This window comes from Carassius auratus, chromosome 34, assembly GCF_003368295.1.
Source record: "Carassius auratus strain Wakin chromosome 34, ASM336829v1, whole genome shotgun sequence".
NCBI classification, from domain to species: domain Eukaryota; kingdom Metazoa; phylum Chordata; class Actinopteri; order Cypriniformes; family Cyprinidae; genus Carassius; species Carassius auratus.
The window spans coordinates 25,682,758-25,698,594 of NC_039276.1; the positions used below are offsets into that span (position 1 = coordinate 25,682,758).

The 15,837-nt window shown below is 35.9% G+C and overlaps 2 protein-coding genes across 2 annotated transcripts; both read left to right on the top strand.

Annotated features, from left to right (window-relative positions):
- The first annotated feature begins 1,632 nt into the window (after window positions 1-1,632).
- Window positions 1,633-10,124, top strand: LOC113053632 (uncharacterized). Its single transcript, XM_026218801.1, has 5 exons — window positions 1,633-2,505; window positions 5,769-5,825; window positions 6,495-6,794; window positions 7,060-7,326; window positions 9,434-10,124. Exons 1-5 carry the CDS (start codon window positions 2,436-2,438, stop codon window positions 9,469-9,471), a joined length of 732 nt encoding a protein of 243 aa, XP_026074586.1. The 5' UTR covers window positions 1,633-2,435; the 3' UTR covers window positions 9,472-10,124.
- Window positions 10,125-12,684: 2,560 nt separating this feature from the next.
- Window positions 12,685-14,971, top strand: LOC113053633 (inhibitor of growth protein 1-like). Its single transcript, XM_026218802.1, has 2 exons — window positions 12,685-13,006; window positions 13,874-14,971. The coding sequence occupies exons 1-2, from the start codon at window positions 12,868-12,870 to the stop codon at window positions 14,659-14,661; spliced, it is 927 nt and encodes a 308-aa protein (XP_026074587.1). The 5' UTR covers window positions 12,685-12,867; the 3' UTR covers window positions 14,662-14,971.
- Window positions 14,972-15,837: the final 866 nt, after the last annotated feature.

A 15,837-nucleotide genomic window follows, 5' to 3' on the forward strand; every position in this document is an offset into this window, starting at 1 on the left:
GCATTGCAGATCCTTTCAAACTTTGTCAGCCATTCTCTTACGAAAAATAAGTTTATTCAAGTGTGCTATTAGTATACTTCTTTTTAACTTTAAACAGGAAAGTATGCTTTTAGTTGACTTTTTATGTACTTCTCAGAAATGGGCTTTATTTACTCCTCAGAAATATATTTAAAATGTCATTTAAGTATACTTGACCTTCACTTAGAAAAACTCTAAATATGTTTGAGCTATACCAGAGACAGTTTATAAGAGACATGCCACTTTCTAAATCCTCAATAAAACTATATAAAGAAAACCTGTAACAGCAAAGATGGCGGTTTTGTGCACATGTCCCGCCCCTCCCGCTGGAAAGCCAATCAAATGCTTTTAACAGTCAAGCCGGGAAACACTTAAGCCTATCGTCTGGTTCCACTGACGTTCCACAGTTGAGGAACCCTTGCGCATGCGTAATAAAGGTATAACCTGTGGGGAAAAAGGCGTTTTAAACCTTATTTTGGGGCAAAGTCATCTAAATTTTACAGCGATTTTTATTATATTTCACTGCTGTTTCTATACATATTTTTTATATTTATATTATAATACATAATTCATTTAGATAGGAGCCTGGTCTTGTTATTCTGAAATAGCTGCCTGGAGGCGTTGCCAAGATGGTGGCCGACATTGTGTTTAGTTTGCCACGTATAAACTGGAGGCAACGTCCAATGCCAGAGGGACCCAATGGCATGCTGTCAATAAAGTGAGTAATGTGTTGTATTTTTATTGACAGCATGCCATTGGGTCCCTCTGGCATTGGACGTCGCCTCCAGTTTATACGTGGCAAACTAAACACAATGTGCAAAACGCTGCGTCTCAACAGCGGAGAAAACTCAGTATCTTCAGTCAGGCAGGTGTGTGATGCGATACTGTCAATGTCCTCGTCGTCGTCTTGTTGTTCCATTCGTGAAAACATATGCTCTCCACTTCTGTTGGCATCTCACAACACTTGCTACTAAAACACCACCAATTTTGAAGAGATCTCTGTCTCTCTGAGGCTTGAAGACGTGCTGCTGCAGCGGATCGCTCCTGAGTACTTAGTCTGTGTATTCTGGTTCAAATAAATATGGTTGTGAAAAAATTTTAACGTTGTCTATGGATATATTGAAATTGTCTTCCATTGAAATTTCCTGTACATCTAAATATGTTTAGATCTTCACAGTGAAAGGTAATACTTCTGAAATCTGTGTAAACCATAGACAGTAAGTGTAAACAATGAGTGACGTTCATGCACGAGAGAACATTTCCGGCACTTTCCGCACTTGCGCAGACTAAAGCAAGAGCGCGCGCACATGTCACATCAGGAAGCACTCGCGCACTCAGATCAGTTGGACGTGGTTGTGTACAAGAGGTAAAAAGAGATATAAATACTGTTCGTTTTCTTAGTTCCTTAGTTTCCGCTAGTTTCGTGTCTTAGGTCACCAGTGTGTACTTATGATGGGGAATTATTTAATTTTGACTCCTCTGTGCTTGCTCTTTGAGGTGGTGACCTTAGATCTCCATTATGTGAGTCACAGACAAGAACGGTTGGACCAAAAATATCAAAATGGGAAATACTGAGGAAACAAAGACACCTACATCTTAGATGTCCTTGAGGTAAGCTAAAACATACCAAATTTAATTTGAGAGTGAACTATTCCTTTAAGACAAACTCTTGTGCAAATGCTCTGTAAGTGCAGTTCATTTAAGTAAGTGTGAACGCTCCCATCTGAACTTTGGTGGGCAAAAATAAGTGGTCCGATACCCACCTTTTCCATGTGCTATGGAAAAAATCCTTAAACAGTTTTGACTCCTTTACACATTTTTACACTTACATACATACACTCTGCAGAGTTGTTCAGCACCATACACACATATGTTTATTTAGCTGAGCACACAGCAGTTCTATTCACTAAGCTGTGTCTCAAAATATACATCATAACATGTATATACTTACATCATATCCTTTTGACATTTGTTTTGCCAAAAATGACCAGTAAGCAAACCATTATCTATTAATAAAATGTGAAAAGTTAAAATGTTTTTAACTTTCTGAATGCACTTTAAATTAAACTGATCAAAATTGCAATTTCCTCTTTCTTTACAATCATCAATTACGTTAGTTGCATCATTCTGTCGGGTAGATAAAACAACAAAATTAACCAACAAAATCACCATCGGCACATCACACACTGCCAAACTGCAATCTTCTCACACGAAGAAAATGCTCACACATTACATCTGTGGTTAACAAGACAGGAAGTCAAGTATTTTCGTGAGGGATAGATTATGTACTGATAAAAATTATACAAATATATATATGAAATTGTATATCATCTTTACTTTTAAAGGAAACAATAGGTAGGAGAACACAAATATCAGGGATCGGATACATTTAAAGGTGAAAGAAGAGAAATTCAGTGATGGTGAATAATAAGACATTGATGGTGGTCGTCCTCCTAAACATCTTTGTGACAGGAAGTCAAACAAAAGGTTGGTTTAGAAAATGTTTTAGAAATATGAGATAATGTGCTTGTTAATGTTTATTACCTAATGATCAACAGATCTTTATTTAATGTAAATGTTAATGCTTTCAAATGTCAATGAACTTTTAATTCATAGGATCATGCACTTTTTGAAAATCTTCAAATGATTTTGACAAATGGTTAACATAAAAGCTGAATTAATAAATCATTATCAAACATTATACAATGCTTAACAGATCATTAGTTAATCCTTAAAAATTATTAAACTTTAAATTCATATGATCATGCACTTTTTAGAAAAATCCAACAAATGACTTTAACTAAAATTATACGATTAAAAGCTAGTTTGTTAATGTACTTTTGAATGATAACAAATGTTATTAAACGTCAGTTCGTATATTACCCAATGCTCTTTTTATATTTAGAAATGTGAAAAAATTTTGTTAGCACCCCACAAACTAATCATGTTAACATACAATTCATTAACTCATAATCACAGTCTCTAAAGGTCGTATATTTGGTTATTATTTGTTGTGTATATTTAACAAATCATTCACTGATTATTATTTCTTCATGTTTTTGCTTTACACAATCTAAAAAAAAAAACTTTAAAAAATGTTTATTAATGTTTACTAATCATTTAGTATATTTATGTGCATTGGACTTTTAGCTGCTGTAACAGCGTTTGTGTAAAGAGTGGTTCTGAAATAATTATCTGTTAAAGGGATAGTTCACTCTCAAATTAAATTTTGGTATGTTTTAGCTTACCTCAAGGACATCTAAGATGTAGGTGTCTTTGTTTCCTCAGTATTTCCCATTTTGATATTTTTAGGTCAAACCGTTCTTGTCTGTGACTCATATAAGGGAGGTCTATGGTCACCACCTCAAAGAGCATGCACAGAGGAGTCAAAATTAAACAATTCCCCATCATAAGTACACACTGATGACCTAAGACACGAAACGAGCAGTTTGTGTAAGAAAACGAACAGTATTTATATCATTTTTACCTCTTGTACACAACCATGTCCAACTGATCTGAGTGCGCGAGTGCTTCCTGATGTGACGTGTGCGCGCGCTCTGGCTTTAGTCTGCGCAAGCGCGGAAAGCCCCGGATGTGATCTCTCGTGCATGTACATAACTCATTGTTTACCAAACGATACGCCACCAATCTGCACTGTTTGAAATATAATGCAGTAATTGTAATCAATCAATTTGTTTATAATGCACCCTATAATCATTGCGATTGTAGGGTGCATTATACCCTCTATTGACTCTATTGACAGCGTGCCATTGTGTCCCTCTGGCATTGGACGTCGCCTCCAGTTTATACATGGCAAACTAAACACAACATGCAAAACGCTGGGTCTCAACAGCGGAGAAAACTCAGTATCTTCAGTCAGGCAGGTGTGTGATGCGATACTGTCAATGTCCTCGTCGTCGTCTTGTTGTTCCATTCGTGAAAACATGTGCTCTCCACATCTGTTGGCATCTCACAACACCAATTTTGAAGAGATCTCTGTCTCTCTGAGGCTTGAAGACGTGCTGCTGCAGCGGATCGCTCCTGAGTACTTAGTCTGTGTATTCTGGTTCAAATAAATATGGTTGTGAAAAAAATTCAACGTTGTCTATGGATATATTGAAATTGTCTTCCATTGAAATTTCCTGTACATCTAAATATGTTTAGATCTTCACAGTGAAAGGTAATACTTCTGAAATCTGTGTAAACCATAGACAGTAAGTGTAAACAATGAGTGATGTACACGTGCGAGAGATCGCTTCCGGCACTTTCCGCGCTTGCGCAGACTAAAGCCAGAGCGCGCGCACACGTCACATCAGGAAGCACTCGCGCACTCAGATCAGTTGGACGTGGTTGTGTACAAGAGGTAAAAAGAGATATAAATACTTTTCGTTTTCTTAAGGCTGGTTCACACGGCAGGATAATTAGGCCGATTTTAGCCTCGATTTACCCCTTCCGACAATCTTAGGATGCTCCGATTATCGTAAAATAATCTGATCAAATATTCCTGCCGTGTGTGGTGTGTTAAGACTAATCTCCTCTGCTCGGAAGAATGTCGGGACCGCTCCGATCTCAAATCGGGGATATCCAACATGTTGGATTTATTTGGCCCGATTTCTTCTCGTGTGTGGTGTCCCCCGAGGACAAACAATCACGCAGCCTGTGGACTGTGGCGTGTAGCCAATCAGAAAGCGAGATGACGAGGCGGTGAGGAAGTACCGGGAAACAAAATCACAACAGCCGGCGTATATAATATAACAAATATGACAAATACAAATAAAGTCGATGGGCATAACTACATCCACAACTGCAGTACACCAGAGTACATGGAAACGAATATATGAACGTTTATTTCAATGGTAATTAATCTGTGTAGTGCGTAACAACATTTCTATGAGATAAAACAACAACTTACCTCCATATCATGATGTAGCAAGTATAGTCCATGCTCGCATTGTCTCCACCTCTTTGACCATCGCCTTTTCTTGTTTTTCTTATGTTTTTTTCTGTTAAAAACAAAGCACAAACTATGGCCACTGCATCCTCTTCGTCCACCATGATTGTTTCCTCTGAAGTCACGTTTGATCTCGAGGGATTTCGCGAGATTTCCCATCTGACCTGGGAATGCTCGGGAGTCAAATCGGTTCGTGTGTGATGTGTTGATATTGCCACACACTGAACGGACAAAACTGTTAGACCAGTGATTTTTTATCGCCGTGTGTGGGGTCTCTCAGGTTTGGAAAATTGGCCGACAATTTTAAAATCGTCCCGTGTGAACCAGGCCTTACACAGTGTGTACTTACGATGGGGAATTGTTTAATTTTGACTCCTCTGTGCTTGCTCTTTGAGGTGGTGACCATAGACATCGGTTGGACCTAAAAATATCAAAATGGGAAATACTGAGGAAACAGAGAAACCTACATCTTGGATGTCCTTGAAGTAAGATAAAACATACCAAAATTTAATTTGAGAGTGAACTATCCCTTTAAGCATTAGGTAATGTTTAATAAGTTTACAAGTATACATTAACAAGTACATTATCTTTTAAGCATGAAATAATGTTTGTTAATTGTATATAAATGAAAGTTATTATAGTGTTACCCTATAAATTTGCTAAATCTTCAATATCCCACACTTACATTAGATTAACCGAAGTTAACTGTACATCTTACTGGAGAGAATGATTGTGTTTCCATGTGCTGAGCCTCACATTAACCTGTTACTAACCCGCTGTGCCACTAACTGTCCTGTAGGAGAACAAGACAATGGATCACATCAGAATATAGATTCTGCACTTCAAAAACTCACAGGTCAGACAACATACACTTTTATTCATTTATGTAAATACATTGCACTATTTCATGAATATGGTAAATATTATATAAATACACACACACACACACACACACACACACACACATATATATATATATATATATATATATATATATATATATATATATATATATATATATTAATATATATATATATATATATATATATATATATATATATATATATTATACCAATGGTCAGTGAAAGTAAGTGCTTAACATTGAGAAAACATGAATTGTCAAACTATTTATAGAACTTTATATAATCACTATTTTACATTCATTCAATTCAACTAGCTGCTTTTCATGTGGAGGAATTTGTGCCTCTAATGCTTAAAAAAATTAACATTATATTGTAAACTGTATTGATGAAAAGTGCCAATTGTGTTATATCTATTGTCAAAATAGAGCTGCTGTGTATGTCGTAACTATTTTAGGGGTTAAAGGAAAAGACGCATCGAAGGATAAAAGTTTAGTGTACTTAGTGAACAAAAACAATTAATCTAAACCAAAATTTTTCCCAAGATTTTACTCTAAATCAATATATATATATATATATATATATATATATATATATATATATATATATATATATATATATATATATATATATATAATTTTTTTTTTTTTTTTTTTTTTTTGCAGTTTCCCAAGAGCAGATCTTTATTTCAGGCAGCGATGTGACTTTACGGTGTGGCAATCTCACTTCTGTCAAATGGAATGAATTAATTTATATAAGCTGGAACATCAGCCTGCAGGACAAAAAATGTAGAGTTGGTGTGTCACCCAAGCTGGACGACACATGCAATGATGGAAAGAAGCTGGAAAACACCTCAGATGGAGTTTCTCTATTCATTCCCAAGATTTCAATTGAAGATGAAGGGCTTTACTTTTGTGATTTATCATATAAAGATGGAAGCTATGCACTAAATGTGTCTATAAGCGGTGAGTACAAACACAATTTATAGTAAAACTATTGAAAAAGCTGTGAAAATGTTTGTAGTTTACATAACAGGTTTACATAATAAGGCTAGGAGTAAAGCCACTAACTGATAACTTATTTCTAGCTGAGAACTTGAACATCTCTCAAACTTTCACCGTAGCGATAAACCAGTGCTGAATCCAGTTCACTGTACAAAACACATGTAAAGCTGAAATAAAGCAAATGGTGTTACTGATGAGTAAATTTAATTTAATTCTTTGTTTTTAGTTACCAATGTTTCAACCAAGCAGGACAGTGAAAACAATCAAAGGATTGCTGTCTGTAATTCCAAATATAAAATGAAAGCACCCACTCTTCATTGGGAACCTGCCGTGAACTTTTCCTCCAGTTCTGTCAAGAAGCTTGACAGGTTTTTTATGCTGGAGAATAAAGTATATCTGCCGGAAGATCTCAACATTAGTGAGCTCACCTGTGTGGCCACATACACGTCTAAGTCCGGCTCTGTGCAGCACAAGAGCACACTTCTTCTTACAGGTGAGCACACTGTACATGAAAAGGTAATAAGAATTGTTTTCTTAACCCTTGTGGATTGTTCAGATTCACTACCCTTTCGGTATGTTCCGGATGAAAACATCCACTCAATTAAACTGCTGTAAAAATTTATCATATTCATTTTTTTTTTTCACTTTTTTTTCATAAATCTGTTAATCAACTTCAGTCCTGATCAAAACTACCAAATGTTTTTTTGTTTTTTTTTTATCCAAGATTTTAACTCTTTAATTGCCAAGTTCATAAATTATGTCACTGATTTGGGGGGAAAAACACACAAAATGACTTACATTCAATATAAAAGTAATTAAGGCTGGATTTTTTTTTTTTACTTTTTATAACAGTCTTGGGCATGTCAAAGATTAGTAGCAACATTGGCTTTGATGCATTTTTAGTTTTTGTGCAGCATTAGATTTAATCCTTTTCTTAATTAGTTGTTGGTGGCTGTTTTTGCCCCATTGACTTCCATTATAATGACATTTTTTGATTGCAAAGCCATGACATCATATAATCATGCATTCTTGATCGTTGGTGGTTTTCCCTGTTGGGAAGAGGTAACATTTGTTATTTTTACAGTTGATCACTAGGTGGGACCATTAACCCTTTAGATAGGCCTGTGCAAAAAAAGATTAGTTTCTGACTTGTAAATGAAGCTATATGGAGTATAACAGCATATTATATTTTGTGTGTATGTGTGTGTGTGTGTGTGTGAAAGAGAGAGAGAGAGTGTGTGAGAAAGACCTTTGCGCACTTACCTTGATGTACACGTCAGCTCTTAGAACTACATGGAGTTAACAAAAGTTTATTTATGCACCTGCTGCCTTTTAATGGTGGTGAAAGTATTCGGTTGTTAAGTGATGACGTAAGAAGCACTGTTTCAACTCGCTTCACTTGAGGATAAAACTTCAGCAGCCATTTATGAGCGCTGTTTATTCATATTGATAATTGGAGTAAACGCTTTCAAAATATTTAAGAAAATACGTAAATCTAATGCTGCACAAAAACTAACAATGCATCAAAGCCAATCTTGTTACTAATCTTTGACATGCCCAAGACTGTGATGAAAGATAAAAAAATATCCAGTCAAGAATACTTTTTATATTGAAAATATGTAATTTTGTGTTTTTTTCCCAAATCAGTGAAATCATTTATGAACTTGGTAATTAAAGAGTTAAAATTTTTGAATTTTTTTTTAACATTTGGTAGTTTTGATCAGGACTGAGGTTGATTAATAGATTTATCCCAAAACATTTTGAAAAAAATATTTATCTGATACATTTTTACAGCAGTTTGTAAGTGGATGTTTTCATCCACGAACATACCGAAAGGGTAGTGAATTTGCCCACAGTGTACCATTGAGTTTTTGAAAAATTTCAAAATATGGGTCAAAATAAGATTTGTCACCAAAAATAATTCCATTAGCTCAAACACAGAGAAAGTTGTGGCCAAAATAAGACTCAACCCCCTAGTGGACGAAAACGTCCCCAACAAAGCATAAGGGTTAAGTGGGTCAGTAGAGAATTCATGTTCCTCTCAAGCTCAGACACGTTGGATGAGGACCACTAGTCAAAAGACATTAGATCTCTCCAGAGATGTTTGATTAGGTTCAAGTCCAGGGTCTGAATACTTGAATACTAAATTTGAAAAGTGATCACACATCTTGTTTTTGCTTTTTCTATCATGGAGTGTGGAGTGTTGACCGATGTTGAAAATAATAATGATAATAATTTAAAGCATATTTAGCATAAAGCTGCAACATAAAATTTGAAAAATATTCAAGGGTCTGAATACTTTTTGAATGTATGTAGCACTATCTATGGGGTTACTTACTTAAAGAAAAGGCACCAGCAGTATGAGGAATCCACTGCATGGAGGGTGCATGACAGGACATGTGCATTTGTCTTTGTCAAGCAGTGACACTTGGCAGCTTTAAGACCATAAAAAGTCAAAATCATCATTCCTAACTGCTTGTCACCATAAGCATTCTCGTTCTTTTTCTCTGTTGTTATTGCATATACAGGCTCTCACACACGTACACTTTTGTCCATTTTAATTTTGTTCTCCTTCTCCAACTATGTCTGGAGCCAAATAGGAATAACATTTTGTCTCAGAATGGAAGAAGAATGTTAAAATATGGACGATAAACAGGATGTGGACGACAAACGAAAAGAAAGTATATTGGAGGATGTACCTGAGAACTGCTAACATCATTTCAACACAGAGCATCTTAAGAATTAAAGTAAAAGCACCAAATAGTGCATTAAAAAGTTTCCTTTATCCTCTTAATTTAATTTTTTTTGTCTGTAATGAAGATGCATTTACGTTGTTATTTGGCTTCTGAGTTAAAAAAATAAAGTCCAACATTTTGCTTGTGTTATTTTTCTTTTGTATAAATGGCATTAATAAAGTTTTAAGTGTGGCTTAAGCATCCAAAAGATTTTGGGGCAATTTTAAAACTAGCAGTTACAAGAAGATGAGTCACAAATGTCACAAAGTCCACAAACCTTTCTAAAAGAAAAAAAAGAATGGAACTGAGATGCATAAAATACACTGTTCCAAAAACTACGGAGGTCTTCTCTTACCCTTTATTTATCAGTAATATGTTGTGATTTCATTATTTGCACTTATGTAATAAATTCCAAAGCCATTATTGTGTGTTTGCAAGAGAGAGCGAAAGAGAGATTACTTTATATCTGTTCAGACTGAGGTTCAGACTCACCAGCTCACCATCAGAACTTTAACATGTATTGATGACCTCTTTCATCCTTACATTTCAAACCCTGCACCCATTACACACTGTCATGGGAAAGCTGGATTCATTCATTCACTATATATATATATATATATATATATATATATATATATATATATATATATATATATATATATATATTATTTTTTTTTTATTTTTTTTTATTTATTTTTTTTTAAAGCATGTTATGTTAAATATTAAGATTTATCAAAGATATTACAAATAATTAAGCGTAAACATGCAAAATAAGATAAAAGACTGAATTATGAGTTACAAAATGCATACAATAGAAATGCAAATTAAAAAGTTTTGATTTTAATATATTTATAAGGAATGGTATTCCTGATTCACTGAGATCTGATAAACAGATCAAAGTTAAAGCTAATAAAACTGCAAGACTATTAATTAAAAAGTGACATATACACCTCGTAAATACAAAAGCCTAAAATAAGTAATGACTAAAAAAACAAAAACTTGTTAAAGAGAATATCAAGAAAAAAAAGAAAAAGAAAAAAAAAACACATTTTGTTATCACATTTTGTTGTTTGGCAACCTGAAATGAACACAGACACAGTTTTTGTCTTATCCAGCTGCTTTTACGTGCAACTTGTAACATCCAAGTTAAAGATAAAACACTATCATGTCAGGAAGAAATAAAAGAACAGATTCACTGAGTTTGAAAAAGGATCACCTTCTTGTGTCAGTATTTTGTTGAATCACCTTCTGCTTTAAGTGCAGCCTTTAGTCTGCTGGGATTTGTCTCTGCCTCACATCTAGACTTTGCGATATTTCCCCACTCTTCTTTGCAGAACTGCTCAAGTTTAGTCCAATTTGATGGTAAGAGTTTGTGGACTGCAGCCTTCAACCACTGTCTGCTCAGGTTTGCTGTGTGCTTTGGGTCATTGTCATGTTGGAAGTTAAAATTTCTTCCCATTGAGTTGATTGTTTGCTTCAGTTGCACTACCAAGGACTGAAATGCTCCAGGAAAACTCTTTTCATGCTGAGCTGATCAAAATTACCACAGCATAATGTCAAATGGCTTTGTGTGCCATTGAGAATGTGATTAGCTCCACCTGATTCAATTTACGAGTCTTTTTTGTTTGTTTTGGAGGGGGTCTCTTTTTTTCCAACTCTTGTTTTCATTATTATTATTTTTTCCTTTTTTCCAGTTGGTGTTAAGTCTTTCACTTGGATGCTATAAGTTGCACTGAGTAAATATATGTGGATTTGGGGGTATACACATCACTCTGATATTAGTCAGGTTACTATTCGGTGTCCTTGTTACTGTGTAATTATACTTTTAAATACCGAGTGACATTAATTACATACTACATGGTTAGGGTTAGGATGTGGTATCTATCTATCTATCGTATCCAAATATCTATACTGCCATTCAAAAGATTGCGATCAGTAAGATTTTTTGATGTTTTATAACACAAGCATGAAAAAAGTTTGAGAGCGTCTACACAAAACCTCCCTTACGACTACACCTTGATTCTTGACACTAACTTAATGTGGAAAGTAACCTAATTTGTACAGTCTCTGAATTCTCCATTGACACTAAAATGCATAAAAGGTCATTTTTTAGGACAACACTCGCGTCAGAGCACAGAAGACAAGGAGACTCGACTTTACACACATTCCCCCTCTCATTTGCACATTATGATATTTCAGTCATCTGACATTTTTACTGCTCATAACACAGAGTTACAAGGAACTACTTTTACCATTTTCAAAGGTCATTCACAACTGTTAAAAATATAGGATAAACTCATTAGAATTTCTCTTCAGGGCTGAAACTGAAACAAGGAATCCACAATAATACACTCAAGAGGAAACAATATCTCCATGATGTGGCAGTAAACAGCTCAGCTGAGGATAAACAACATTAAGAGCCTTATTGCCTAAACATAAGAGACCCCTGCAGGCCATTCTTGTGTTAGAAGAACTCAACTACACTTTTCACCTTTCAACATGTGAATTATCCAAGCAGCTAAAATTAATAGATAATGAATAATGACTTATTAAGATGCATTAAAAGTTGCTACTCTATTTATATTTAATAATTAAGCTCAAATAGAAGATAAAACACAAAATATTTTTTACATTGCACCTCATTTGACCTATATATGATGCTGTAAAAATGTTTTGAGACTTTGCTTCAAGTGATCTACATAGTAAACACAATATAACAAAGAAAAAATGCTTTATGTTAATATTATGCAGCAAATCTTCTAATACATAAATAATATTGAATGCAAAAAGTCCCCGCTTATTTAATTTTGCAGGATAATATAAGACACTATAACTCTCGAACCCTCCAAACACACACACACACACACACACACACACACACCTAAACCTATCATAAACATGTAGGTCATTTTTCAAATGCCATTCAGCTCCTCTGAAATTATTGTTGAAGTCTTGCTACCAAACGCCACCATGCGTCTTCAAAGTGCAACAATATGCAGAAATCGCGCGACTCTGTCCCAAACATTAAAATGATCCGCTCATGAATATTAATTAGCTTTAGCGTACCAAGACACTCTGTTGGAAGATTATGGAGCAACGTCACTTTGCGGTAATTCATATTCATGAGCTAGGTCTCCGCCATAGAAGCGTCACTGGTCCTGCACAACTCACTACACACTTATCTGAATAACTTTTCCAGTAGCCCACACTTTTATTCTTTAAAATCTATCCTAGGATAATAATATTAATAAAACACGTATTCACATTGCTCTGCCAGCTTATTAAATGCGTGCGAAAAGATGTTGAACCCTTCTTCAAACGGGGAGTCTTCTCATGTTGTGAACTATGTTGAGGAGTATTTGGAGCTGCTCGACTCTTTGCCGCTGGACCTTCAAAGATGTGTGTCTCTCATGAAGGAAATTGACGCCAGATATCAAGGTGAGAGCTTATAGTCTCTTGCATTTAGCATACGTGTAAAACAAATCACTGCATTGTTTGTGCAACGGGTGTTAGTTGTCACACTAGCTAGCTTGCTAGTGGCTAACCGTTAGCACGTGAAACTTGCAAGTTTCCCCGCGTCGCGAGATTGAGAGGTTAAAGCTGCAAAGTTGGTCAAATATAGAGTGAATTTATTTGTAATTTAAAGCTTACATTTGTAAAGGTTTAGATGAAATCACTAACGTTACACATCCTGATTGGATGGAGAGCGGAGTCTCTCAGCCTCTAGAGCGCCACTAAACTTCCTGTTTAACGTTAAATAATTATGTAACGTTAGCTTGAAATCAGTTTTGTGTTAGTGCGGTGTATATAGTACTTAAAATATAAAAACTACTGCACATAAAGTTCCATATGGTCAGCGACTGTGTCTAGACGCATTAACCTCTTAAACCAAAGACGCTCCAGTCAAAACCATTTGTATTCAATGCACTGGTCAGTTTTGAGATTTGGGCTGTTTTGCTACCATATCATGTCTTTTTTTCCAGGCTAGTTCCAACAAAAATATTTACGTGTTTATTTGATTATGCATGATCTGTTTGCATTTGTATAAATAATTTTGCATATGGTAATATTTGCAAATCTGGTAATATTTACTTCCACATAATTCCACATGTGTTTATTAAAACATAACATTTCAGAAAAATCAACCATAGTGATATTTGTTAGTTAACATTTTTTATTCACCTGTGGCATCCTGACAATAAAGCTTTTTTGCCGTGATTCCTGCCCTTTTCATTGGAGGTTAAAATGATAAAGACTGACTTTACAGTAACAGTAAACATTAACCCTGATGCATTGATCTTGCAGAGATCCTCAATGAATTGGACGAGGCGTATGAGAAGCACTGTCAAGAATCAGATCCCGTGCAGAGGCGGCGTCTGCTTCACTGCATCCAGCGCTCTTTGATCCGCACAGAAGAACTCGGGGATGAAAAGATCCAGATCGCAGGCCAAATGGTGGAAATGGTGGAGAATCGCAGTCGGCAGCTCGACTGGCAGAGTGAGCTTTTCCAGGCCTGCCAGGACTCGCCGGAGAGCACCGTGTCGGTGGGCAGCATCCCCAGTGCCAATGCATCCATAACTATGACACCGGTCTCTGCTTCGATGCTCTCGGTCAGTAAGCCCAGTGTGGATCGGAGGCGAGACGAGACCCCGGCTTCAGTTGACAAATCTGGTGGAAAGCGTTCACGAAGGCAGAAAAATGGTTCGGAGAGCCGAGAAAACTCCAATTATGGCATGGAGCCCAATGAGGAGTTTGGTTCAGGTGTGTCTAAAGAGAAGAAGGCTAAGACCTCGTCCACGTCAGCGAAGAAGAAGAAGAGGTCGAAAAGCAAGCAGGACAGGGAGCCGTCACCGACAGACCTGCCTATCGATCCCAATGAACCCACTTATTGTCTGTGCGAGCAAGTGTCTTATGGAGAGATGATAGGTTGTGATAATGATGAATGCACTATTGAGTGGTTTCACTTCTCCTGTGTCGGCTTGCACCATAAGCCCAAGGGGAAATGGTACTGTCCGAAGTGCAGAGGAGACAATGAGAAGACAATGGACAAAGCATTAGAGAGGTCTAAGAGAGAACGAGCGTACAACCGGTAGTGTAAGGTGTAGCTGGTTGCCAATGTGATTCTATTCAGGAGTTTAGTATCCAGTTTTGAGAGGCCAGGACCTGTGATGTTGTTACAGACTAGTGTTGGTCATTGCTCAGTAGCTATATCTTTTAGGGATATATTTGATACTGTTCACTTATAAGCTACAGAGTTATCAATGTTCTGCAGCATTGGAAGTATTCTGCTCATCCAACCATAAGACAGTGTATTTAATTTGTACTATTTTCAATTATCAGTTTTGTATTTATGCCTTGCGTAACTCTACATATGTTCATGAAAAATAAACCATGCTTAATGTAGTGTTGTTTCATGCTTATAAAAAAATCAGGCTTTGAAGGAATATTTCACCCAAAAGCGGACATTTCATAGAAATACATCCAAGATATAGATGAGTTTATTTCATCATCACAATAGTTTTGTAGAAATCAAAATAGTTTAGTAGATATTTAGCATCAAATCACTTGCTCACCAACGGATCCTCTGCAGTGAATGGGTGCCGTCAGAATGAGAGTCCAGTTGATTAAAAACATTTCATATCACAATTATGCACACCACTCCAGTCCATTTGACATCTTGTGAAGTGAAAATCTGTGTGTTTGTAATAAATCCATCAAGATGTTTTTAACTTAACATTTTTCCTTCCGGCTAAAATACGAGTGGACAACAGTGGATGGACGTTTTCAGTGAAGCGTTATGATGGAATTTCTTCCTTTACACTCCACGAGACATTAATTGGTCGTGTAGATTACTTGTGGATTGTTGTGATCTTTTTATCAGCTGTTTGGTCTGACAGCACCCATTCACTGAAGTGATCAAGTGATGTGATGCTGAATTTCTCCAAATCTATTTTGATGAAGAAACAAACTCCTCTTCTTCTTCTTTGATGACCTGAGGGTGAGTGAATTTTCAGTTTTAGGTGAACTATTGCTTTAAAGTACGTCTTAAATGTGGACCAGTAATTTGTTCACCTTGTTACATGGCTGTGTTAGCTCTCCGATGTCACATTATTCACTTCCCATGATTTCTAGAACTGATTCTCACAATAAAATCGTGGTCTGTTTCACCTTCAAACTTTCTGTCCTAGATTCAAAAACATTAAGCAGAAAGAAAAAAAAAAGATTCTTATGTTTTAGTAAATAGAAAATACTTCTGCAGTTGTTACAGT